We start from the raw sequence: 26,179 nt of genomic DNA, 5'->3' as shown, positions 1-26,179 counted from the left end.
CGGTTACAAAATTTCACGAGAATCGGTTAAGAATTGCGACCTATAGAGGAGAACATCCGGACATACAAAACTAAATATCTTAATACCTCCAAAACCAGCGAAATAAATTTTCTGAATTTTTTGACATTTAATCTGTAAACATGTCTCAAAAAGAATACACTCTTATGATACCGATACGACTATTTGTATAAGCGCGAGCTATCACAACTTTTCCATTTTCAAAAATTTTCAAATACCGGCTCGACAAAGAATTTTTATCGGTTCATAAAATTCGGTTACAAAATTTCACGAGAATCGGTTAAGAATTGCGACCTGTAGAGGAGAACATCCGGACATACAAAAGCAAAACGCCCGAGTCAAAACGTAGACCTTCGCTTCGCTTCGGTCAATAAATGTTTCTGGTAAATAAATTAACTATATAAATAAATTTAATTTGTGTCTATTCTGAAGCAATAGATACTCAAATTAATATAAATTTTAAAATTATCAAGCAATGTAATACATGAAATAGTTTTCATGTTAAGAATAGTAAGCTAGATAAGAAATGCATGGTAATATATATATATATATGTAACTAGATACTAAGTATCAGAAATAAAGGTTATTTGAATATTGAATATTTATGTCTTTCCCATCACGGAATTATGGTATTCCGGTCCTTTGGGGGCGTGCGCGGAGCCAAAAGCCAATACGTGGTGTTCCTTTTGACACTTTCATCACATCATCATCTCAGCCATAAGACGTCCACTGCTGAACATAGGCCTCCCCCTTGGACCTCCATACGTACCGGTTGGAAGCGACCCGCATCCAGCGTCTTCCGGCGACCTTAACAAGGTCGTCTGTCCATCTTGTGGGTGGACATCCTTCGCTGCGCTTACTAGCCCGGGGTCTCCACTCGAGCACTTTTCGACCCCATCGGCCATCTTCTCTGCGTGCAATGTGGCCTGCCCATTGCCACTTCAGCTTGCTAATCCGGTGGGCTATGTCGGTGACTTTAGTTCGTCTACGGATCTCCTCATTTCTGATTCGATCACGTAGAGAAACTCCGAGCATAGCCCTCTCCATAGCTCGTTGAGCGACTTTGAGTTTTGAGATGAGGCCGATAGTGAAAGACCACGTTTCGGAGCCGTAAGTCATCACTGGTAACACACATTGATTAAAGACTTTCGTCTTGAGGCATTGAGGTATGTCGGACGAAAAGACATTATGTAGTTTCCCGAACGCTTCCCAACCGAGTTGGATTCGGCGGTTGACCTCTTTCTCGAAGTTGAACCTACCTAATTGGACTACTTGTCCTAATAGGTAGATGTACGAGTCAACAACTTCGAGTACCGAGTTCCCAACAGAGACTGGGATGGGATGGGCACAACATTGGCATTTAACATAAGTTTCGTCTTGTCCATGATCATTTTCAAGCCCACCCGTTGTGAAACTCGGTTGAGGTCATCGAGCATCATGCTGAGTTCCTCCATCGACTTTGCCATGACTACGATATCGTCGGCAAACCGAAGGTGAGTGATGTATTCGCCGTTGATGTTGATGCCAAGTCCTTCCCATTCCAGGAGCTTGAAGGCGTCTTCCATTACGGCAGTAAACAGTTTCGGAGAGATAACGTCTCCCTGCCTTACGCCTCTTCGCAATGGAATCGCCCTCGTGCTCTGCTCCTCTGTACTCGGACCGACATGGTGGCGTTACTATACAAACACTTCAACACTTCGATGTACCGATAGTCAATATGGCATCGCTGAAGAGACTCAAGCACCGCCCATGTTTCTACCGAATCGAAGGCTTTCTCATAGTCCACAAACGCTAAGCATAATGGCAAGTTATACTCTTCGGTCTTCTGTATAACTTGCCGCAGCGTATGGATGTGGTCTATGGTATTATAGCCTTTTCGGAAACCGGCTTGTTCGGGAGGCTGGAAGTCATCAAGTCTGTGTTCGAGACGGTTCGTGATGACCCTTGAAAACAGCTTATAGACATGGCTCAGAAGCGTGATGGGTCTGTAGTTCTTCAATAGGTTGTTATCACCTTTTTTGAAGAACAGCACCACCTCGCCTCTATTCCATGTTTCAGGCGTTATGCCCTCGGACAAGACGGAATTGAAGAGCTTCTGGAGGACTTTAAGTACCGGTGTTCCACCCGCTCTCAGAAGCTCTGAAGTGATTCCGTCTTTGCCCGGCGCCTTGTTGTTCTTAAGCTGCTTCAGGGCCATCCTAATCTCGTACAGACTGATGTCCGGGATATCTTCGGTATAATGTCGGGACAGCTTGGCTCTTGGATCTCCTACCAAACTGTCCACGGGCTTTGCGATCGAAGTGTATAACTGTCCATAGAACCTCTCGATCTCGCCTAAAACCTCCGCTTTGCTCGACGCTATGCTGCCATCTTCCCGTTTCAGGTTTGTCAGCTGGCTTTGCCCAATAGACTTGTCCTTTGCGAACACTTTGGAGTCTTGGTTTCGCTCAATAGTTTCTTTAATACGGTTAAAGAGACGCAGATCATGTCGCAAGGACTTAGATATACGTCTATTAAGCTGCCTATATGACTTCGCGTCACCCGGAGACTGCAACTGTAGCGAGCGTCGTTCAGCCATGAGGTTTAAGGTTTGCTCGGTCAATTTCTGAGGTCTATCTTTACGGCGGGGTCTAAAAAACTTAGACCCTACTTTGTGGACAGTTTCCACCAGCCCGTCGTTGATTTCGTCCACTGAAGCCAAGTTCTCTAGGCAAGCAAAGCGGTTAGAGAACTCGAGTTGAAAGCTTTCGGGGTTTTGAACATGGGCTCGAGTAGGTCGGAGCGTAGACTTCATCAGGCTGGACCTTTCAAGTTTAATATTGATATTCAGTGTGCCTCTTACGATTCGGTGATCACTACCGGTCTTTACCCTGTTGATCACAGAGACATCACTGAATATCCGTTTCTTGTCGGTCATGATCTAGTCAGTCAGGTAGTGGTGGTTTCTTGTCGGTTGGTTGTAGGTCATAGTCTATCTCGTTTCTCGTGGAACCGTCAGGACTCATCCAGGTCCATTTCCTGTGAGGCGGCTTCTGGAAGAAAGAGTTCATCATGAAGAGTTCCTCTCTCTCCAGAAAGTCGGCCAGCCTCTGACCCCTAGGGTTCCGTTGCCCATACCCAAATTGCCCCTTTAATGAAATTTGTCAGTTTAATGAAATGTAATACATATTAGATTTATTAGGGATGTTGACATGAATCGTGAATATACAGGGTGCAATCTTTTACGTGATACAAAAATAGTGTATCTAGTTCCGCTCATGCTGGAGAATATAATGCATTTATTCAATCTTTATTTATTTTGTAAATTATCATATTATTTGTGTAACGATGTTGAGAAATTAAAGGCTTTTTATTTTATTTTATTATTCAATTGTTTAAATTAGTCTTATTTAAAACTTCATATTTTTCTAACAAATAATTGAATCACAAACTCAAAGTATGGACACCCTACATTCTATGACAATGACACATCACGAGTTTTATCAATTATCTTATCACTGTTATTGATGATTGATAAGTTCCGTACCTAATTACCGATTCGAAGAAAGCCTTATCAATTTGAATAATTTTCTCTTAAGAAATCTTGGAGGGACTAGCGTTACCCAGTTTCCGCTGGGGACAGCGACATCTAGCGTTTAACAAACAAATCTGTCACCTAAATGGATTTACGTAGAGAAAGACATTTTTTTACGTAAATCAGTTTTTCAGCGTCAAAATTTCACATCATGGGACCATCGGTCGTTCTCGATTACACACAAAAGTTACCGATAATGCCTGATTGCATTACACGGCCAAGTTATCAACATTTGCGAGTGGTTCTACATTACCGTGTGGTGATTGTACTTCTACATAAAGACTGTTAATAATAAACGAAGTAAGTAGACAAAATTTATTTACAAAATGAAAACTAGTTTCCTTCAAACGTATTAAACGTAACGTAAACGTAATAACTGTTCAAAATGTCCACCACCTTCCTGCTGGCATAACTCCGCACGCCGTCTTAAATTGTCTCTAAGTTTGCGAAGTACATACTCCTTGGCTCTCACAACATCAAACGCCTGTATAATTTTTTGGCGAAGCTCTGCGACAGTATGCGATTCTCGCTCGTAAACTTGCCTTTTAATCTCACCCCATAAAAAGAAGTCTAGTGGGGTGAGATCAGGGCTACGAGGTGGCCAAGCGATGGGGCCATTGCGTCCAATCCATCGGTCGGGGAACTCCTGATTTAAGTAGTTTCGAACCCGTAGTGAAAAGTGTGCAGGAGCTCCGTCTTGCTGAAAGTGTAAGTTTTCTAGATTTTCATCAAGAACTCCCATCAATAATCTTGGTAAAACGTTTCTTAGCAGATCCTCGTATTTAGGCCCATTTAGTGTACCTTCAATAAAATGCGGCCCTATTACGCAGTTATTTAGAATGCCTGCCCACACATTAAGCGAAAAGCGAGTTTGGAATGCATCTCTGCGTGTGACATGTGGGTTTACATCACTCCACCAGTGTTCATTGTGGACGTTGAACAATCCTATTCTTGTAAAGGTCGCTTCATCTGACCACAAGATGTTGAGATGTAAGTGACCTAGTAGCCATTGGCAAAACTGTGTCCTTTTGCCGTAATCCGCGAGAACAATATCCTGTACACTCTGAAAGTGGAAGGGATGTTTCCCTTGGGCATTCAACAGTTTCCACATAAAAAAATGGGATGTTCCAAATCGAGCCGCGGCTTGCCTTGTGCTGGCTTGTGGGTGGCGGTGAAAGTACTCCAGTACTCGAGTACGGAACGGTTCCGCGTACCGTGCTCGTCGTCCTCTGCCTCGGGCATGTTCTGGGACTGTAAACTGGCCATAAGTCCTTAAATTATGGACAGTACTGTTTATAAGACGACGTGTCGGGATTGGAAGTTCCGGATATTTTTCATGGAACAATATCTGAGTTTGCATCGTAAAATAAAACGACACCATATCCGAACGCTCAATATGCGTAATAGGGATAGGGAGGAGGCATTTTTAAAACTTGGTAATTTTTTTGAGTTAGATGATTATTTTGACAAGTCATGTCACGTCGACAGTTGTCGAAATTACTTGTTTTAAATTATTATGGTACCTATCACTCTAGAGTATTTACTGTAAAACTGATACTAAACTTTTTGTTCATTTGTAAAGAAGTAGGATGACCATTCATATGGAAAAAAAAGAGGATATCTTGCAACTGAAATTAAAACTGAATAAAGCAAGTTAGCAATCGAGACCTTTGTAAGACCTCTTAGTTGTGGGAAGAAGTATATGAAACACTAATTTTGTATCACGTAAAAGATTGCACCCTGTATAACATGTTCTTTTACCATAGCAGGGAATATTAGAATGCTGAAAATCATATTTTGCAAGTGTAAATATGCGTAACAAATTAATTAAAAATAATTAAAAATATTTAAAACTAGTGGCTCTGTGAGCTGTAGACCTCGCGAGCAGAGCTTGAAATAACATGGTGCTAAGAGCTTTAAATACACCGTGTTTTTTTTGATTTCCGTTAATTTCAAGGGTGCATTCCTGAGCTTAAATCAAGTAACTTTCTCAAAGACACCGATGTTCTAATTAAGTCCATTTCGGAGATAATCCATAATTTATTTTTTTACTATAAGGCCTCTACAAGCGTGTACACTTGCCTTAGGGCCGGCTTACATATTGATTAGTGTTTAGAATGAGTTCATACATTTGCTACTAAACTTAAGTACAATCTCGGTCGATTGATGTACGACATGACATTGATATGTCACAGATTTCAATTGTTTGGTTGAGTTAAATGTAATGCCCGTGTTACAACAACGCTATATGCCACATTTAATTACTTTTTAAACAAAAAAAAAACAAAAAAGAAAACAAAAAAGAAAACAAAAAAAAATTTTTTTTTTGGAAATTAACTATGCCATTTAGTTCTTATAAACGTACTTAACTATACCCCGAAGTTAACGGAATTCAATAAAAACACGGTGTATAGTAAATTAAAGAAAAACAATACGAAATTTATGTGTAAAAAAATACAAAAAGTTATAATATCCCAGCATACAATTACTGGGGATCGAACCCAGACCCTCTGTGCAAACAGAAAAAGCGAACGTTTACAAACTGAGCCAAATAGTTCTTAGATGGGTTGACGAAATTTAGCTACTCCTTCTCAAATTAAAATTAGTTAAAATTAAATATCTAAATACCGCCTAAACCAGCGATAATTTTTTTCTGCATTTTTTGCTATTAACTCTGTAAACATGTTTCAAAAAGAAAAAAGTCTTATGATATCGATACGACTATTTGTTTAGGCGCCAGGTATCACGACTCCGCCATTTTTAAAAATTTCCAAAAACCGGATTGACAAAAAAATTTTATTTAGTCATAAAATTCGGTCACAAAATTTCACGAGAATCGGCTAAGAATTGCGACCTGTAGAGGAGAACATCCGGACATACGAAAGCAAAATGCCAGAGTCAAAACGTAGACCTTCGCTTCGCTTCGGTCAATAATGCCCAATATCACGTGACTCCAAACGTCAATCGCAGCGCGTTAGGTCACGCTGTGAGAAACACTCACAGACAAGATTTCAAACCTGACCGTAATCTATACGTCACCACCAAAGAGTTTGAATGTTCAAAAACTGTATTTATTTATTATTTCGCCATTAGATATTTATTACGTAAAAAAATATTATTACACAATATAAAGTATATATTTATTTCTTATTCAATAAATAAAATGTTACACAGGGTTCTTTTAGATTCCTCACGTCATGGGCTATCAGAATATACACCATGTATGTTAGCCGATTTTTCGTAGTTTACGAGTTATGTTTTTTTTAACTTTTAAGTTTTGTTAATATATGTCATAACCTCTTGGGGTTCAATGTCCTAATACTAGTACAAATTATCTCCAATTGTCCAACTTCTGTTTGTATTTGTTAGGATTATTTAGCAAGAAGTTAATTTTGTTTCCAAATTACCCGCTAGATGTCGTTGTACCATGTGTTAAATTTCCTACTTCGCGGTATTAAGATTTTTCTGCAAAACATGACGTCTGGCTGATATTAATCATTGTCAAGCTTTTAGAAGTTATACCTCTAACGAAATTATACATTATTGTACAGCAAAGACATATGTAACTTCGTATAAGACGAATAAAGTCTAAGGAAAAAACGTGCCTCGGAATTCAAGTAAAAGTCATTCTCGAATAGATGCCGCGCACACCTTTAGCCTATCGTCGGCTAGATGGCGTGACGACACCGTTTCACATTTAACAATTTTAACACATAGATATCAGTGAATGAACATGGATCAAAATGATATAAAAATAATAAAATCATTTATCCATATATATACATTTTTTGATAACTTTATACGTTTTCATTTTGAGTTTTAGTCGTGTGTCGATAGATGGCAGTAAATTTACAGTGACTACAAAATTTACAATGACAGGACCCCTATATACTATCTATTCTTTTTGTTGTACAGTCATTAGAGTGTTATTCTTTTGGGCCCTTTTTACACCAATGAAATCTAAATCTTAATTAAATGGAACAGAGTTGCTTTTTTTTTGTTTCGTTCGATTTTAAAACAAAATAATTTCAACTCTTATATTTTTCTAATACATTTGATTCAAATTCGATTGCCAATTTTCCTTGTATGGTGGGAATATGCTAGAGGATAATAGGTAGTATAGGTAACTACTACACATTGATGTTTCATTTTAATTCCAGCTTCGATATTTATTAGTTAGCTTCTAATGAGAAGAAAACTATTAAATATTGGCACACTGTGTTATTATCTTTTGTTTTTCTGTGATAGCTAAGCAAAGGCAATTTCATTAACTTGAGATAAGCTGAAGGTGAGGTTCCTCAACAACATAAATAGGTGTAGTTATATATACCTATAATATGTGTATTATCTGCAGGAAATATTTCTGTGTAAAGGCTCCGTCACATTGACGTGGAAACGTTCCGGAGCGGTCGCGGAGCGGCGTGGTAGCAAGGCGGTGATGTCACATTGAAGGCTCCGTCACATTGAAGCGGTAGCGTTCCGGAGCGGTCGCGGAGCGGCGCGGTAGCAAGGCGGTAATGTCACATTGAAGGCTCCGTCACATTGAAGCGGCAGCGTTCCGGAGCGGTCGCGGATCGGCGCGGTAGCAAGGAGGTGATGTCACATTGAGGTCTCCGTCACCTTGACGCGGAAACGTTCCAGAGCGGTCGCGGAGCGGCGCGGTAGCAAGGCGGTGATGTCACATTGAAGGCTCCGTCACATTGACGCGGAAACGTTCCGGAGCGGTCGCGGTAGCAAGGCGATGATGTCTCATTGAAGGCTCTGTCACCTTGACGCGGAAACGTTCCAGAGCGGTCGCGGAGCGGCGCGGTAGCAAGGCGGTGATGTCACATTGAAGGCTCCGTCACATTGACGCGGAAACGTTCAGGAGCGGTCGCGGAGCGGCGCGGTAGCAAGGCGGTAATGTTACAGTGAAGGCTCCGTCACATTGAAGCGGCAGCATTCCAGAGCGGTCGCGGAGCGGCGCGGTAGCAAGGCGGTGATGTCACATTGAAGGCTCCGTCACATTGACGCGGAAACGTTCAGGAGCGGTCGCGGAGCGGCGCGGTAGCAAGGCGGTAATGTTACATTGAAGGCTCCGTCACATTGAAGCGGCAGCGTTCCAGAGCGGTCGCGGAGCGGCGCGGTAGCAAGGCGGTGATGTCACATTGACGGCTCCGTCACCTATTAGACGCGGAAACGTTCCGGAGCGGTCGCGGAGCGGCGCGGGAGCAAGGCGGTGATGTCAAATTGAAGGCTCCGTCACATTGACGCGGAAACGTTCCGGAGCGGTCCCGGAGCGGCGCGGTAGCAAGGTGGTGATGTCACATTGTGTGCGGTCGACGGATTGAAAGCGTTTTGATCGCGGACCCGCGTTGCAACCGCGTTAAGTTACCTACGGCTACGGGTAGGCGGGCGCAGGCAGCACAACTGCTCCGCCTCCGATCCGCGAACAATATGACGGGCGAGTGACCGCGACCGCGCCGCTTCCGCTCCGCGTCGGTTCCACCACATTCGGTCGGCGTGTCGAGAGCGGATAGAACGCAACGACAACTAATCCCAAGAATTGACATAGGCACTAGTTTTTACGAAAACGACTGCCATCTGACCATCAAACCCAGAGGGAAAACTAAGCCTTATAGGTTTCCTAACGATGTTTTCCTTCACCGAAAAGCAACTGGTAAATATCAAATGATATTTCGTACATAAGTTCCGAAATATCGAGAGCGGATAGAACGCAACGACAACTAATCCCAAGAATTGACATAGGCACTAGTTTTTACGTAAACGACTGCCATCTGACCATCAAACCCAGAGGGAAAACTAAGCCTTATAGGTTTCCTAACGATGTTTTCCTTCACCGAAAAGCAACTGGTAAATATCAAATGATATTTCGTACATAAGTTCCGAAAAACTCAGTGATACAGTCAACGGTAAAAATATGGGTGTACAAATCATCTCAAAAATATGTCCCATAACTCTTATGTCAGTGAATTAAGAAGTATGGGACATATTTTTGAGTAAGTTGTCTATATACACCCATATTTTTACCGTTGACTGTACCAGCCGGGGTTTGAACCCGCGACCTTCGGATTGAAAGTCGCACGCTCTTACCACTACCGGCGCTAACATTCATTGCAAACAATATTGTTATTTACTTCATTCCGCACAACCGCTCCGCCTCCAATCCGCGCTCAATGTGACGGGCGAGATTGAAAGCGGTGCCGCGCTTCGGCGATGTGGCATAGCTCATAACTTTCTGTGCATTCCCGTCAATGTGACGGAGCCTCAAGGATTTTACATGAGGTGCTGGTTTCGCCATCTTCATGCGGATCCGCCCACCTTTTGTTATGAGACACAGTCTAGCAGCACTAGGGAATGCAATAACCGGCCAAACTTCATAACCGGTTTCGGTTACGGTTATGCCCGAAAAATAACCGAATATCGGTTATAAACGGTTACGGCTACGGCTACGGCTACGTTACGGCATTTAATATGTAGGTATATTCTAGGCCTAGTACATACCTTATAAAGTATGCGGCTAACGTGAGTTCGACAACAGACAACCACCTGGACACACTTAGATGCCCATTAGTGGATTATGTTATCGGAAAGTGGATATTTATGTTGTGTTGTGTCAAGCTACTGCGCACTACTCACACCGATGGTCTTAGCCTAGCGCATTGTAAAACCTCTGTGATTGTCCGCGGCCGCGGCGACATGGTTCGCATCATTTTGCAGTAATTTCTCAGTACATACACTCTACAGTTTAATTAAAGGAAAAAAAACGCTTGAGCAAATTTAACGACGGCCGCCAAATAAATGTGAAACAAACGCGAGCCAGCGTCAGCGTCGAACGAAGTCGGTCGGAATGTTTTTTATACTAACCTTTGAATATACTAACAGACCTAATAACGAATCTTGCAACTAGGCCTGTTACTACCTAGTACGACCTACACCTACTCCAAGGCCAATAAAAAAAGTCCAGTAATAGACTTACAATTACAAAGACCACCAGCAACACTCGTAACTGAACAACGTTTGCAGTTTAAGCCCCGTGTCCATATCGCGCGGCAAACTATCGATCATTGGCGCGCTCGAACGTGCCGCGCGACGAACCATTCATTGTCGGTTTTTCGACGCGCGGCAAAGGAATGTTCGCGCGCAGTTGGGACGCATGTGTATATATTTCAGTTGCCTCGCGCGGCCTCGCGAGCCAAAATACAAGTTTGCCCCGGTCGAACAATGCTCGCGCGGCCGCCGCGCGATATCGAGACGCGGCTTTAGATATACATATTGATAATGAACAATGTGTAAGGGGCGGGGTACGCACTCTGACAGCGCCACGCCGTTGGGCTGGTTGATGTAGCGCTCGTGGTGCAGCACGGCGTCCGTCCAGGGCAGCTCGAGGAAGGCGAGAACGGAGCGCAGCGTTTCCTGCGGCCGCAGCACCAACGCCTCGTACCGCACCGGCAGGCAGCGCGTCGGCCCCAGCGCCTGCACACAACACAACACACACCCGTCACCACTCTACTCGACCAACCAATCTTAATGGTACACACACAAACACTGTTAAAGTACACATTTTGGTATGTGAGCCTATAAGTGAGCACAGAAGCCGCGTGGAGACACAAACTTTTACATACAAATAAAAAAAAATGTTTCTTGATCTAATTAGTTGCCTCCGGCTAGGCTATCATAAAATAAATATAGCCTCTGATTATACAACTGCAGCGTGCTACAAGTATCTTGTGCAACATTTCAATTAAGTAACAATATTCCATTACGATTTAAAACATTCAACATTCAACACAAACAGAAATTTTGCGCAATGAAGATCAAATGCGAAAATCATTTCTCATAGCTACTTCAGAATCGATAGGTATAATCGCGCCGGTTATGCTGCACTTGCGCTTACGTGTTATATATACCTACTTACGCGCAGCGGAGTTACCGAGTTCCGATAGCATTTTATATAGCGATTGTGCTTTAGATGCAGCACGGTTTGTAAAATCAATGCGATGCTGAATCGCTCGCGAGTCATTTCTGGATGTATCTCACTGAGTCAGGACCGACTGACATACTCCAAGAGAAGTACTCATCTTATCTGGCTGGCCGTAAAATAAAGGTTAACAAAGTGTTCATCAACAGTGTGGACCTAATGCTTGCTACTTACTGTGATAACAGGATGATTATATGTATAGGCTCATATTTTCCCAAACTCGTTCTCTAAAGTTTATCTCATCCGTAACTTTCTCAAAGCGGCTGACAAAATAAATGCACATCTTACACAGATCAACCTAGCCCCAAACTAAACTCTAAATCATAATTAGATTCCAAAAAAGTAAGACAATGTTGCCACTTTTTACTAGCGCGTCTTGTATTTATGTAAAAATAAGTAAGTAAAAGTACTTTTTTAAATCGTAGGAATAAAATTACCAATTAATAAATTATCTTAGCGTGTTTACTTATTTATAAAAAGGAATTTACTATTTTACAAACAAATTATTGCAGTGGCAACATTTTTTGGAATCTAATTATGATTTAGAGTATAAGCAAAGCTTGTACAGTCAGCGTCATATAGTTGGTAGCATCCAAAGTATTCAAATAGTTCGGTACACTATGTAATTTGTATGGCGTACCGAACTATTTGAATACTTTGGATGCTACCTACTATATGACACTAACTGTACTATGGCTGCTAGGCGACGATATACATACTTTAGTTATACAGGGTGATTCATGAGACGTGAGCAGGACTAATCCTGCACACTCAGTAACTGATAATTGATCAATCACCGTCGTATTTATAGGGGAAACAACCACACTTTTTCCTATTTTTTAACTTTTTGGTGAGGGCAAATTTAATCCTCTACAATCATGGTCACCCTACAAGACCTAATTAATAAGCATAAAACCTCTTTAATTTTTGATTACGAAGAAAATAAACTGTCAAACTTGAGTGAGATACAAGTTTTCAAAAGTAACCAGACCGCGATGACAGTGGTGACATTCAATTTGACACAGAATATCGGTAGTTTAGTATTCTAATTTTAGGGTGACCACGCATGTCGTAAATAAATTCATAACTTTTTTTTTCAACGTGACTAGAAAATTAACGTTAACCTCACTAATACTGATACGAAAGTGTTGCTTATAATCTACGAAATGCGCAGTATTAGTCCTGCTCACGTCTCCTGAATCACCCTGTATAGATAAATACGGGTGTCATTCTGAATCCCTAACAACGTTTGTCCTAAAGTCACTTGCCCTAACTGGTTTGTCCTAATGGGCACATGCCCTAACGATCAATTGTCATAACGATTATTTTCCATAATGTAATGGTTAGCCTAAGATTCATTTGCCCTAAGCATTTGTACCATAACTATCAAGATCCCTAATGTTTTTTACCATATTCTTCGAAATCCCTAACAATGTTTGGCATAAAATAACATGTTCTAACTGTTTTGACCTAATGGCTATTACCCTAATGATCAATCGTCATAACAGTTACTTTTCCTATTGATCAATTATCATAACAATTACTTTCCATAATTAATGGTAACGAACTGTTGCCACAAAAGGGGGTTAGGTTAGGTTAGAACCGTGACCCTCGCAAAAACGAACTGCTGCCACAAAAGTGGGTTAGGTTAGGTTAGAACTGCGACCATTGTAAAAACGAAATGTTGCCACAAAAGTGGGTTAGGTTAGGTTAGAACTGTGATCCTCGCAAAAACGAACTGCTGCCACAAAAGTGGGTTAGGTTAGGTTAGAACTGCGACCATTGTAAAAACGAAACGCAATAGGGAAATCAAAATTAGGGCATACGAGGGTTAGGTCAAGCAACGATAGGCTAAGTAAAATTAGGTAACATGATGTTTAGGATATATAATTTTTAGGCCTAACAATAATTAGACAAAAAAAGAATTATGCTACATAACATTAGGATAAATACTAAATATGGAAAGTGTCATTAGGGAAAAAGATATTAGGACAAAAAAAAATCGCCCATTCGATAATAGGGAAACCAAAATTAGGGAATACGCGCGTTAGGACATCTGATCATTATGACAAACAATATTAGGGAATGCAAAGATAGGAGAAAAGATTTTAGGGATTCAGATATAGATCCGATAAATACATACTTATATACATAGAAAACACCCATGACTCGAACAAATATTTGTGTTCATACCACAACTATACTTACCGGGATTCGAACCCACGACCATCGGCTTCACAGGCAGGTTCACTACTCACTAGGCCAGACCGGTCGTCAAGTTCCCAAAGGATTGGTAGGCTAGTGATAGCTAGTGTATATAAGTAGAGAGGAGTACCCACCTTGCACTGCTGGTACATGAGGCCCACGGCGTGGTTCCATTTGGTGAGGCACTGCCGGTACGACGTCAAGTCGAACCCAGTGATTGTTACCTGCGGAAACACATTGATTATCACTATAGGTAGGGTCGAAGTGTATCCGCAAGGGCCCCCGAAAACAATAAGATAAGATAAGATCACTATAGGTAGGTAGGTAGATATGTTGCAGTCCATAGCTTATTAAAACCAAAACACCTGTTAAATCTATAGTACGGATAATACGGGTCTATATTAATTCGCATAACGTAATACTCCTAATTCAAATTGGCATAACGTATGTTACGCATAATTTCTAAATCGCATAACATTATTCCGCATAACTGAATACGCATAATGTTAATGCGCATAACGTAAATTGTCATAACCATGACTTGGGATAAATATAATAAGCATAAAGTTACTTTGCATAATTATTAAATAGTATAAATGTAAAAGGTAAATTAATACAAATGTAGACAGAGCGACTCTTTTATGGTTCAGTAGGTTCAGAGAACGAAGTTTTAATTTAATGTAGCGCTTTTTTAGATCACAAATATCACAATACGGTTGCCAAAAAATTAATTAGCAATCTTGCGGCCTCTCTCTAAGGACTTCAGCAATCCAAATGAGTTTTTGACTTTTGCTCGATAAAAAAATCACTAAAATAGGTCTAAATCGCACTTAAAAAAAATTGCACAAAAAAATCGAAATATGAAAATTATTTCCCAAACCTAAAAGATCCTAAAGTTATTAAAAAAAAGAAGAACACGGACTTACTACGCCTTAATAATGTATTACAGGAAAAACATTATTATTCGTTACAAAAGCTTCGCTTCGTTTCGCTCGATCCTGCCTTGGCCTTGTGAACCTGACCTAACCGAGTTGGTTTTGCCTTGATTCATCTAATTCTCTTGCTTTATTAAATTATGCTAATTAATTTTGTGCCAAATAAAGTTATAGTTAATAATGTTATGCATATTTAAATTATGCGGATTCAATATTATGCGCAATAAGTGGTATGCTTTTTTTAATATTATGCCTGTTCAATGTTATGCACAATTATGTTATGCCAAAACTGTAATGCGAATTCATATTATGCCAATTAATGTTAGGCGTATTAAGGGGAACCCTGATAATACCTATACTAGTCCGTAGAATAGAACCATAATCGCCCGTCAGCGGCGAGTATTAGATCCGCGGAAAACCACAGCATGCATATTCTTAACAACTATGCTCAGACAAATCAGAGATCAGATCAGATATGGGCCATCGTTTATTGTAATAAGTATACCTATCTACCCCATTGTTTCTTGTAGAGTCCTTCACATGTTATAACAACATAACATAAACAAAGCAGCTGTGACGAGTATTTATTCAACAAAAACGTGGACATATTGTCACCGACGGTTCCGATTGTCACAACTCCTTCGGTTTTTATATCCGGCAACGTTACGCGTGTGAACACAAACATAACTTAACGAAGATAACACCGTAGGTATACGAATGCATGCAATTTATGCCATATTTTACTGCGATGTTTGACCGATGAATAATACATTTTTTCTCTTGATATGGAAAGATTTTCCTCTAGCTTATTTACTATTTATAGATCATAAATAGAAAAAGTTCTGGGAAAGTTCGTGTGGCACGCACCACTGATGTTCACGGAATCTCTTAACTACCGAATCAACTATTATCTAAAAAAACATGGAAGATCTACCTATATGAACTAACTGGTATCTAAATAGAGGGTACTGGACCGCAACAATACTTTGATGACTGACTCAAAGTTGTCACGCTCGCTTGCCGAGTGCGAACGCGTTTACATTCGGGATAACTTGGTTAGACAGGCTTGTTATGAACCTTGAGGTCACGTTATATACAGTGGCGCCTGATACCCAGTCGGCGTTCGCACTAAAGTATATTTCAATAGAACTTGCTAACTATGTAAACAAACCGCCATATTGAAATTGTCTCTGAATGATGAATTTACTAGTGATGGGCAAGACTCCTACGTACTACTTTACTAATGTCAAACCATATCGAATAATAAAATACCAAAAGTAAAAAACAAGTAGTTATTTATTTTTAATTTGTTTAATTACGATCAGAAGACAAATTAGTACTTAAGAATGATGTATTGATGTATTTTATAACCGCGGCGGTAGGTACAGAGCGTGGGTTGGGTAGTGTGTAGCGGGTTTATATCACAAACTTTAGTCACAACACTACCCATCATAGACAATTGTAGAATTTAAAAGAAACAAAACCGTCATTCCAACAGGTCCTAATAACCTAACTTATGAACCCATTTTAAACTTTTAATTAAATATCCAAGATACAGTTATATATTTATGTATTTTACGGAACGGACCGTTTCAATAGTGTATATGTGTATGGTTTCAATGGTATTTGATGAGGTGGTGTGAAAACTCAAAGAGAAACAGTGATAAAACAAAGTTACGTTCTTTGTTGACATAGTTAGCAAGTTCTATTGAAATAGACTTTACAATGAAAACTGGGCGGCACAGTTATATAGGAATTATCGCGCGTCTACGTCTAGTGCGTGCAAACTGCTACTTGTTTACTTTCTGCTAACCAGGGCCGCACACATCGGACCGTTGAACCCAACGTCCATACCTTAACACACACGCTATGTCGTATGAGAAACTTAACCGTCTCTATTAAATCTCGCCGATTTTCAGTGACTCCAGTAAGGTGAAGGAACACATTGTTAGAAAATGGAACCGAGCCGTGGCAAAATATGTAATTATTATGAGGCCGGCATCATCGCTCAGCGACGAAGGCCTTTTTTTCCAAATAAAGATTTTTTTTTAATGCCCGGACAATGCGGGAAGATGATCAATCTGATGAAAGGCCATACGGATTCTTAAACAAATCTTCTCGACTTGAGCATTCTCGGCATCTTTTCTGTAACGACTATGCGTATGTCAAAAGTTTAAAGGGCCATATGTACTGTAAAACGTTGTACAATACACATGCGAATAGGTAATTCGCAACTCGTGTCGATTTAAAACACTCCCTTCCGTCGTGTTTTAATTTAGCGCCACTCGTTTCGAATTTCCTCTTTTCCGCACTTGTATCGTAAATAACTATATTATATTGTATTGTATACTGGTTCAACCAACAAACATTTTATGAATTCCCTCGAATATTAACTTAGATATCAGTACCTAGAGCACAGCCTCCACTGCTGGCCACTGGCTGAATAAGCAAGTAAAAACTCCTAAAAACGCAAAGCGTGATGTAAAGCTATAAATAATCCATTGTTAGACAGTTGCCTTTTTCCTATTATAGAAATTTAATATTTTTACGATAACAAGAGAACTGGAATGTGAAGGATGTACCCTGGCCCTCTTTTGCACTTAAATTAAAGGTAATTAAATTTGCTATAACTCGATTTCTTACAATTTATCTCACAGCATAGCCTTGTGAAGATATTTTACTGAAAGTATAAGCAGAACTCAAAATTGATTTAAGTAATTAAAACACATTTTTTGTGACCTTCTCAAAAACTATCATATATATAAAATTGAAAAACCAGAACGGGATAAAAAACGAGCGAAGAAGAGAGACGGCGCCTTACAAATTTCTAAAAAAGTTTTTGACACGTATCTCGAATACAACGCACGTATGATAAGAAAAAACTGTTTAAATCTATTATCTACATATGAGAATAAAACTGAGCATAAAAACTATCGCTTTCGATGCGTATTTAATTTACAATAAGGAAAAGAAATTTTCATAACCATCTTCATCGGCCATTTCTCGGCAACTCTCGGTTGCTTTCGTTTGGCGGTGCTACAGATTAGACCAAATAATCCGTAAGTTAAAGTAAACTAAATTATGTTTGTCATGTTGGTATACAGGTATTTCTGAGTTTTTTTACACGAAGTAAAATAAAAAGTGCTGCCAACCTCAACCTTAGTCTATAGAGCCCATACGAGTGATTTATGTCATATATGACTTATCATTCTTATCAATCAAAGTAATTACTATATTATTATTATCAATTTGTATTTTGTTGTTTTAAATTTATTTTTGAGTTATATTATTCAGATTGACTTTCACGGCTTCGGCAAACATTGCCATTCGTCCGGGGAACGGGCTAAGAATGCTGAGATGGGCCAAAAATACAAAGTTGATAGTAAGTTATGTAGGTAGATTAAAGTGCATGTTCAGATGTTATTGAGCGACCTGATAAAAATAAGCAAATGTACAGTCAGCAGTCGGCCAAATATCGTAATATAATTTTGTTGCCATAGAAATAAGGATGTGGTCCGGTATAGTGGCGAAATATTGAGAGACAAAAGCGGCTAAATTCAGTGGTGGCTCGGACACTTAGAGAGAATGGGAGAGGATCGTGCCGTGAAGAGAGCGCAGGTACTTGGGACAACAAAATGGGAGACGCCCGAGTGGACGTCCTAGGTATACCGCTGAAACGACGTAGTTGCTCAAGACCTGCTCAACCTCGGCCATGGCGACTGGCGAGAGCTATCGCAAGACCGAGAGGACTAGACTACCTATGTTTGTATGAAAAGGCGATTAAAGGGCGGTGGTCGTCCATATTCGTCTTAAGGCGAAAATTAATCTAATGAACGTTTTTGCAACTAGGCTTATAAGAACAAATAATAATTTTATCTTGAAACAAGTTTTAAATAAATACGTGTAGATGAAAAAATACAATCTTGCCTTTTATCAAATCACATCATTTTTTGACAAATTTGCGAATTGAATTATCCAAATAACGGCTACAAATAAGAAATCCCTATCACAGTTTTAAACCATGGCAGGGTTGAATACATAATAATGTCGGTATTTAACTAAACATAAGACGAACTCTTTATTTCATTTACGCGAGCGGAGCTGCGGGCCCGTCTAGTCATATATATAAAATTGAAAAACCAGAACGGTATAAAAAACGAGGGAAGAAGCGAGATGGCGCCTTACAAATTTCTAAAAAAGTTTTTGACACATTTCTCAAATACGACGCACGTATGATAAGAAAAAACTGTTCTAATCTATTATCTAAGTATGAGAATATAACTAGAGCATAAAAACTATCGCTTTCGATGCGTATTTAATTTACAATAAGCAAAAGAAATTTTCATAACATTCTTCATTTTACGACTATCGGCTATTACCGGAAACTCTCGGTTGGTTTCGTTTCGAACTTCAAATAACCAAAATTATGTTTGTTATGTTGGTATGCAGTGATTTCGGCCTTTTTTACTCGAAGTAAAATAAAAAGTGCTGTCAACCTCAACCTTTTACCTTAGTTTATGCCCATACGAGTGACATGCCATATAATGACTGATAATGACTTATCAATATCAATAGTAATTTGTATTTTGTTGTTTTAAATTTCTTTTTGAGTTATGTAATATGTTATTCAGATTTACTTTCACAGCTTCGGCAAACAAATTCGTCCGGGGACCGGGCTGCCGAGATGGGCCAAAAATACAATTAAAGTTGATAGCAAGTTATAATGTAGGTAGATAAAATTTAAGTGCATGTTCAGATATTTTTGAGCGAAACGACCTGGTGAATATAAGCAAACGTACAGTCAGCAGTCGGCCAAATATCGTAATATAACTCTGTTGCCATAGAAATAAGGATGTGTTCCGATATACTGGCGGAATACTGAGAGACAAAAGTGGCTAAGCTTACATTAATTGGCTCGGACATTTAGAGAGAATGGGAGAGGATCGTGCCGTGACGAGAGCGTACTTGGGACAGCGAAATGGGAGACGCCCAATTGGACGTCATAGGTACCTACCGCTGGAACGACGTAGTTGCTCGAGATCTGCTTATCCTCGGCCATGGGGACTGGCGAGAGCTATCGCAAGACCGAGAAACATGGTGTGTTTTGTTTTGTCTTTTCCTGGAGGCCAGGATTCACATAACCGTAGTAAGTAATGTTAGTATTCAGAAAGGGAAATGGGGAGTACGTACGTTTGTACCAAAAGGCGATTTATGGGCGGTGGTCGTCCATATTCGTCTTAAGGCGGAAATTAATCTAATGAACGTTTTTGCAATTAGGCTTATAAAAATAAATAATAATTTTATGTTGAAACGAGTTTTAAATAAATAACTATGTAGATGAAAAAGTATAATTTTGCCTTTTATCAAATCACATAATTTTTTTCAGATATTTTGCGTATTAAGTTATCCAAATAACGGGTACAATAAGAAATCCCTATCACCGTTATGAACCCTGGCAGGGTTGACACACTCTTTATTTCATTTACGCGAGCGGAGCTGCGGGCCCGTCTAGTTTGACATACGGTGATATGGGTGGGCTTAAATTATTCCGAATTTAATGTGCATTGAACATACTAGCAAGTTAGTTCTATCGAAAAGTCATAGTTTTTTAATGAAACTGCTAAAACTGAAAAAACCGGGCAAGTGCGAGTCGGACTCGCGCACGAAGGGTTCCGTACCATAATGAAAAAAAAAGCGGTCACCCATCCAAGTACTGACCACGCCCGACGTTGCTTAACTTTGGTCAAAAATCACGTTTGTTGTATGGGAGCCCCATTTAAATCTTTATTTTATTCTGTTTTTAGTATTTGTTGTTATAGCGGCAACAGAAATACATCATCTGTGAAAATTTCAACTGTCTAGCTATCACGGTTCGTGAGATACAGCCTGGTGACAGACGGACGGACGGACGGACGGACGGACGGACAGCGAAGTCTTAGTAATAGGGTCCCGTTTTACCTTTTGGGTACGGAACCCTAAAAAAGACCGAAATTCATTCAACAACACCCTTTTGTAAGTACCTATTTATGTTTTACTTTTGGTAACTTCAATGTTGATGGAGTGTCTGACCTTGCGGCTGATGATGGAGTGCACGGTAGCGCGGCCGTCGCGCATCATGAACAGGAACTTGGCGTTGGGGAACAGTTCCAGCACGTAGCCGCCCATCTTCAGCACCAGCGGGTCCTTGTTGCACAGCCGCGGCGCCGGCTCGCCGTGCCCCGCGATCACCTCCAAGCAGAACGCCGCGATGGCGTTGTCGAGCACCGCTTTAGAGACGCCGGCGGCCTCGAGCCGGACGGACTCCTTTGCGGAGTGTGCCCAATGTTGGCGCATCTGCAGGATGCGCGGGACGACACGCGTCTCCTGGCCGCAGCGCACGTCGGGGTGCGCGTCGAGCATGGCGCGCATGAGCGTGGTGCCGGAGCGCGGCACGCCGCCGATAAAGATGAGCGGTAGCTCGCGGCCCTCCACCCACTGGTCGGGGGAGCGCAGGCGCGCGGCTCGGGGCGCGCCGCCCGCGCCGCCGCGCAGCGCCCACACCAGCGCGCCGCCCAGCAGCAGCGCGAGCGCCCAGCGCCAGCGAGGCCCGCGCCACATGCCGCCGCCTGCACACACACACAAACTACCGATATTATTGCGTAACCGCGGATAAACAGTTGCCAAAAATGAATGATTTTAGAGGAATCCTAACCCGAGTCAGACTAAACTAGTAGGTAAACTGAGCTACTAATTTAGGGCAAGCAACGAATGTGCCGAACGCGCTCGTTATTTTATGCAACTAAATTCTACGAAGACAAAGACAAGTTAATTGCAACGACGTTCAAAGTAGAAATAAAAATAACATATTGCGAAAATATTAACATCTGTTCTGGCGCGTTGGCTTCAAAAATATCTGTTGGTACCGCATATAAATAAACAGGATAATATTTTATCCATTTAAAGACAGTTTTTTTTTGTAAAAAGGTTTTCCTTTTTCTTTTGCGGTGGGAATTAAACAACAAAACTCTTTGTTGGTGGAAACGCAAACCTATTTTATTTATAAAAACCAAGTCCGCGCTGCTTAGCCATCTCCCGCTCATTACTCGTTCGCGTTCGCGGTGGAAACCGTGCTTATGAAGTGTCGACGGTCGACACGTCTCTTCCGTCGCACTCGTCACGTCATTCTTAATTTAATTACCGACGATCGCTTGCGCAACTGCTTTCTACTAACTAATTGCAACTGCAAATAATAAACCTGCCATTATTAGATCGTAAATATTTTCATTGCTACAATTATTATTGTTTACGCGTTTCAATAAATAGTAAAAACGAGGTTGAAGCTATTGACTAACACAGTTCTCAAGCAATTAAATAAGATTTTCGAGTAGGCGTGGATGTAGGGAGTGCATAGGATCGCTAGGTGGTTGGATCAAGGGTCAGATGCAGAAGGCGGTGATCTTGGACACGGCGCGGATAGTCCGCCGTTTCCTCTCTCTGCGGCCCTGACCACCGGTAGCTTGGGCCTTGCCCCGCTGCTGGCGGCACCCTAGGTTAGGTTTTTTATAATGTGTTTATATGTATTTTTTATCGTTTTGTAAGTGTTTTTATATTTTACTTTTATATTCATATTATAAATAACCTAACTTGAGATGAAAAATAAATAAAGAGAATAATAATAATACACTGTCGTAACTGAAAAGTTATTTAGGCAAATACAATTGCAATCCTTATCAAATTCAATATACTAGCTAACTAGATTTCATGCACATTTAATGCATATTATAATTACACTACCACACAATTTAATTTAATATCTTAGGAGTTATCGGAAGAATAAAACTAACGCCCAAAACATTTACTGCTCTTGCTACTTGGTGCTGACATGGCGGTCTTTTGACTGACACTTGAAAAACCACCTCTTATGGCAATCAGCATAGGAAGCGTGAGCCGAATGGTGGTACACTATGTCCCTGTTCCATTGCGCTGCTCCCTGCTCTGCCCTCAGCACCCTACTACGAGGTATTATTCTTCTACTTCTTCTTCTTCTTCTTCGTGTTAGGGGCTATATAAGGCTACAAAGCCTATGTATCACTGCGACCATTGCTGATCTATTGTGACCGCCACCTACTACAACTTTCGATCCAAACCTGCAACTTCAAACAGCTGCAGGATCTTTTTGATCTCGAGAGACTTTAACTCCTCCGGGCGATGTGTCCGCCCAGGATTAAGTCACGAGTATGCATTAGGCAAGGGCACTCTGTGAGGATGTACAAGGGCATCTCGTCTACCTCCATACAGAGTCTGCACCACCCCATGTCACGTTTCCCCATAGTGTGCATGTGCTTATTTAGGCCGCAATGCCCAGTTAGCACCCTTACCAAGTTGCGAAGTTGGTTCCTAGACAGCGCTAAGGCGTTCGAAGACGCCTTTTTGCTGAAGGCCTTGATAAGCACTTTGGAATGGTTCAAACCTGTTGTTTCTCTCCAGAGTTGAATGGTTTTATAGTGACAGTAGGTCTTTAGGGTGAGCCGCGTTAGTCTTTTGGGATTACCACAAAACGGCTCAGGGCTGTAGTTCATCCCCTTAGGCCCTGCTCGCGCGAGTTCGTCGGCCTTTTCGTTTCCTACTATGAGGTATTAAGTAGATGACTGAACAGATAATTTTGAAAAGCGCATTGGGGTTTGCTTATAATTCGTTGTTTTTAGCATTAGAAATAAGGTAATAAATCTTGATGTGTCTTTTTATTGAAAAACATGTTATGAACCTAATACGATCATTTACATTCTTCTGCTTTCATAAACAGTAAACAAGGGCTGCCAGGTATCTACACAGGTGGAATTTGGTATAGAATGGAGAGCCTTGATGCACAAAAAAATGCCATCATATGATTGTCAAACAAGATTTCAGATAGGGTTGATTATGGTACTGTTAGATTGTAAATATGCCCATGTCTGGTTAGTACAAAAAAACTATCTCTATTAGCACTAGGCATTATAGTTGCAAAGTTACTGGCACCAATATAAACCACCACTATTCCTACTCTAATGCTTCTGAAGTTAATGTGAAGCCAATTTTTATTCAGTTAATGTTATTCTGTGTAGAGTAAACTCTATGTAATACTAATTAATTCAACACCTCATTAATTCTCTTCCTACTGCTCGGAATGCTCAGACCCCAATTCTGGCTTTTAAAAACATTAAACTCTAAACATTCAATATTATTTCTTATTTATTCTTATCACTTTTGAAGTTATGAGGTATACAGCATTGTGGATTGAGAAGGAAATGTATGTATCATTTCAGTTGATATCCTCCTACTAGTGCCATATCCCTACAAACAAACTCTGTCACATATCAACCCCATACACATTTCCTCTACCTACTTGTGAGTTATGTTTAACGACTAAGTATGTGATACTCGTAACATGCAAATTTCGAGTTGGTTTCAACTTTACTTTTATGCAATGAAACTGCAACATTTTCAGGACTCTATGTAAACAAATTTCAATAGCACATGTTCAGTACACACCAGCACATTCTAGTGAACGTAGTAATCCCATAAACCTGTTAGAAAACATGATGTAGATGTAGTGTAGGGACGCCCGGCCGGAAGTAGGCGGGCTGTCGGTCACGTGTCGCGTTCATTCGGCCCAAACATAGGAAACATGATAATTGGTCATGTAAGTATATGTCGATAATGAGATTGTGTACTCACCTACATAAAAATCCAAACTATGCAAATATGACAGTTACTCGCAGCGAATGCATTTCTTTGTGTGAATAATCCAATTTAACTGAAGATTACTCGTAGCCGGCGGCGCGCCGCAGCCCGCGCCTGAGCTGGTTCCCACAACAACACGTAGTGGACTCAACGGCCAGCGTTTCGGAAGCTTGCAAAACAATTCTCACACACCACAACCGTATTTATGGGCCTCCAATCGATAAACTAGCATTTGATTAGCAGTTACGGCTCTAACCAAAAAAGATACGGAAATAAAAATTAGTCTTTTGTTTTTTCAATTAAATCCAATTTGACTGTGTCTGTCGAATCCTACTCTTGCTATGCCCTGCCGTCGCACTGACATTGACAGTGGAGTGGAATTGACATACGTGACAGTGACACATACGTGACATAACCAATCTGTTGACAGTTGGTTGACAGATCTTTTAGAGATGTTCCCAAGATGTTCCAAAACACATAACAGAAGAGCGTTTCACATTGCCCATAACAGAAGAGCGTTTCACCGTGTAGGCATAATGTTTGGTGTAGTGAGCGTGACCGCTAAACACGGCGCCCCCGCGGCCTGGCTACGCGGATGTGGGATCCTAAGGGCCCTCCACACTCGTGAGCGAATCACGGCGCGAAGCCGCGAACGCGAGTATAGCGTCGATTTCGCAGATTGTTCACGCCTTCGCGCCTTATTCCCCGTTTTTTGTCGGTTTTTCGGCCCGCGTCAAAGGATATGCAAAGCGCGAACTTGCAAGACTCTACATTACACACCATTTTGTGTTTGTAATTATATTTTATTTATTTAATCTTTATTGCACACGGAAAATACAAACGTACAAGAGGCGGACTTTATGCTACAAGGCATTCTGTACCAGTCAACCTTCGTGCAAAGCAGGGCCCAGTTTTATAAAGTTACAAGTTACAAGTGTACAGGCGTTTACTGGCAACACTTGCTCCGTTTTTTACAATTTGCGTTTTATAAAAGTACTGTGTTACAATTTTACAGGTTACAGGTACAAGTGCCTGTAGCTCAACCATAGACGAAAATATGGGAGTTTAATAGTTTTAAACTCATAATCGAACAAGCGTTTTATAAAAATATTGTAAATTACAAGTGTAGATTGGTACACTTGTAACAAAAACTGACATACGTCTTGAGTCCTGTAATTCTTAAGTTTTAATTAAAATTATTCGTTTTCTGAGCGATTTTAAACTTTACTCTTTATTGTTACTCACCAACGCGAACGATTTTGCCAGGGCATGCATACTTTTCCATGCACTGACCTTATCAGTTTTTGTTAATGTATCTGAAGTATATAGTAAATAGGAAATAAAGTGACAATATGTTTGATATTGATTTTATTGATGATATCGTTTTATTTTATCTACTAGGAAACGGAAAGGGATTGGTGCCGATATTTGTCGTTGATTTATTAGCATTCGTCTCTTTATTTAAGTATAGTGCATTCACAATTCACATTATGGTAAAGTGTACTATTCATCATCGATACACAGCGTACTTAACTTTGAGCCGCTATCGAAACGATACATTTTATAATGTAATGTGAAACAGTATTTATTTACTTATTAGGTAAATATTTCATGAAATCTAACTTAATCTGAATCTGAAAACGGCCCGAAAAGTATATCCTTGGCATCGAACACCGCTCTCAACCACTCGATTTTTCCTTCTTTTCTGGGCATTTTTCCAATAATTAATATTTTACAACAAACAATAACACAGCATTTAGTAGAGCG

At 40.5% G+C, this 26,179-nt stretch overlaps 1 protein-coding gene across 2 annotated transcripts in view; it reads right to left on the bottom strand.

Moving 5' to 3' along the window:
* LOC134792590 (protein-tyrosine sulfotransferase) overlaps window positions 1-24,765 on the bottom strand; it is a 46,401-nt gene extending 21,636 nt beyond the window's left edge. Inside the window, exons 1-4 of one of the 2 annotated variants that reach the window (XM_063763821.1) lie at window positions 24,407-24,765; window positions 20,783-21,318; window positions 13,913-14,002; window positions 10,905-11,068 (exon numbers count right to left, since the gene is read on the bottom strand). In XM_063763821.1, the coding sequence (XP_063619891.1) occupies window positions 10,905-11,068; window positions 13,913-14,002; window positions 20,783-21,310 (782 nt within the window). In that variant the 5' untranslated portion in view covers window positions 21,311-21,318; window positions 24,407-24,765. Of the gene's footprint in view, window positions 1-10,904; window positions 11,069-13,912; window positions 14,003-20,782; window positions 21,336-24,406 lie in introns of both variants that reach the window. The other variant, XM_063763822.1, reaches the window with a different exon arrangement.
* Between the last annotated feature and the right edge of the window lie 1,414 nt (window positions 24,766-26,179).

The sequence above is a fragment of the Cydia splendana genome, chromosome 8 (assembly GCF_910591565.1).
Source record: "Cydia splendana chromosome 8, ilCydSple1.2, whole genome shotgun sequence".
Taxonomy (NCBI): Eukaryota; Metazoa; Arthropoda; class Insecta; order Lepidoptera; family Tortricidae; genus Cydia; species Cydia splendana.
The sequence above is the reverse complement of the archived record's forward strand: the minus strand, read 5'-3'. Positions and strand labels throughout refer to the sequence as shown.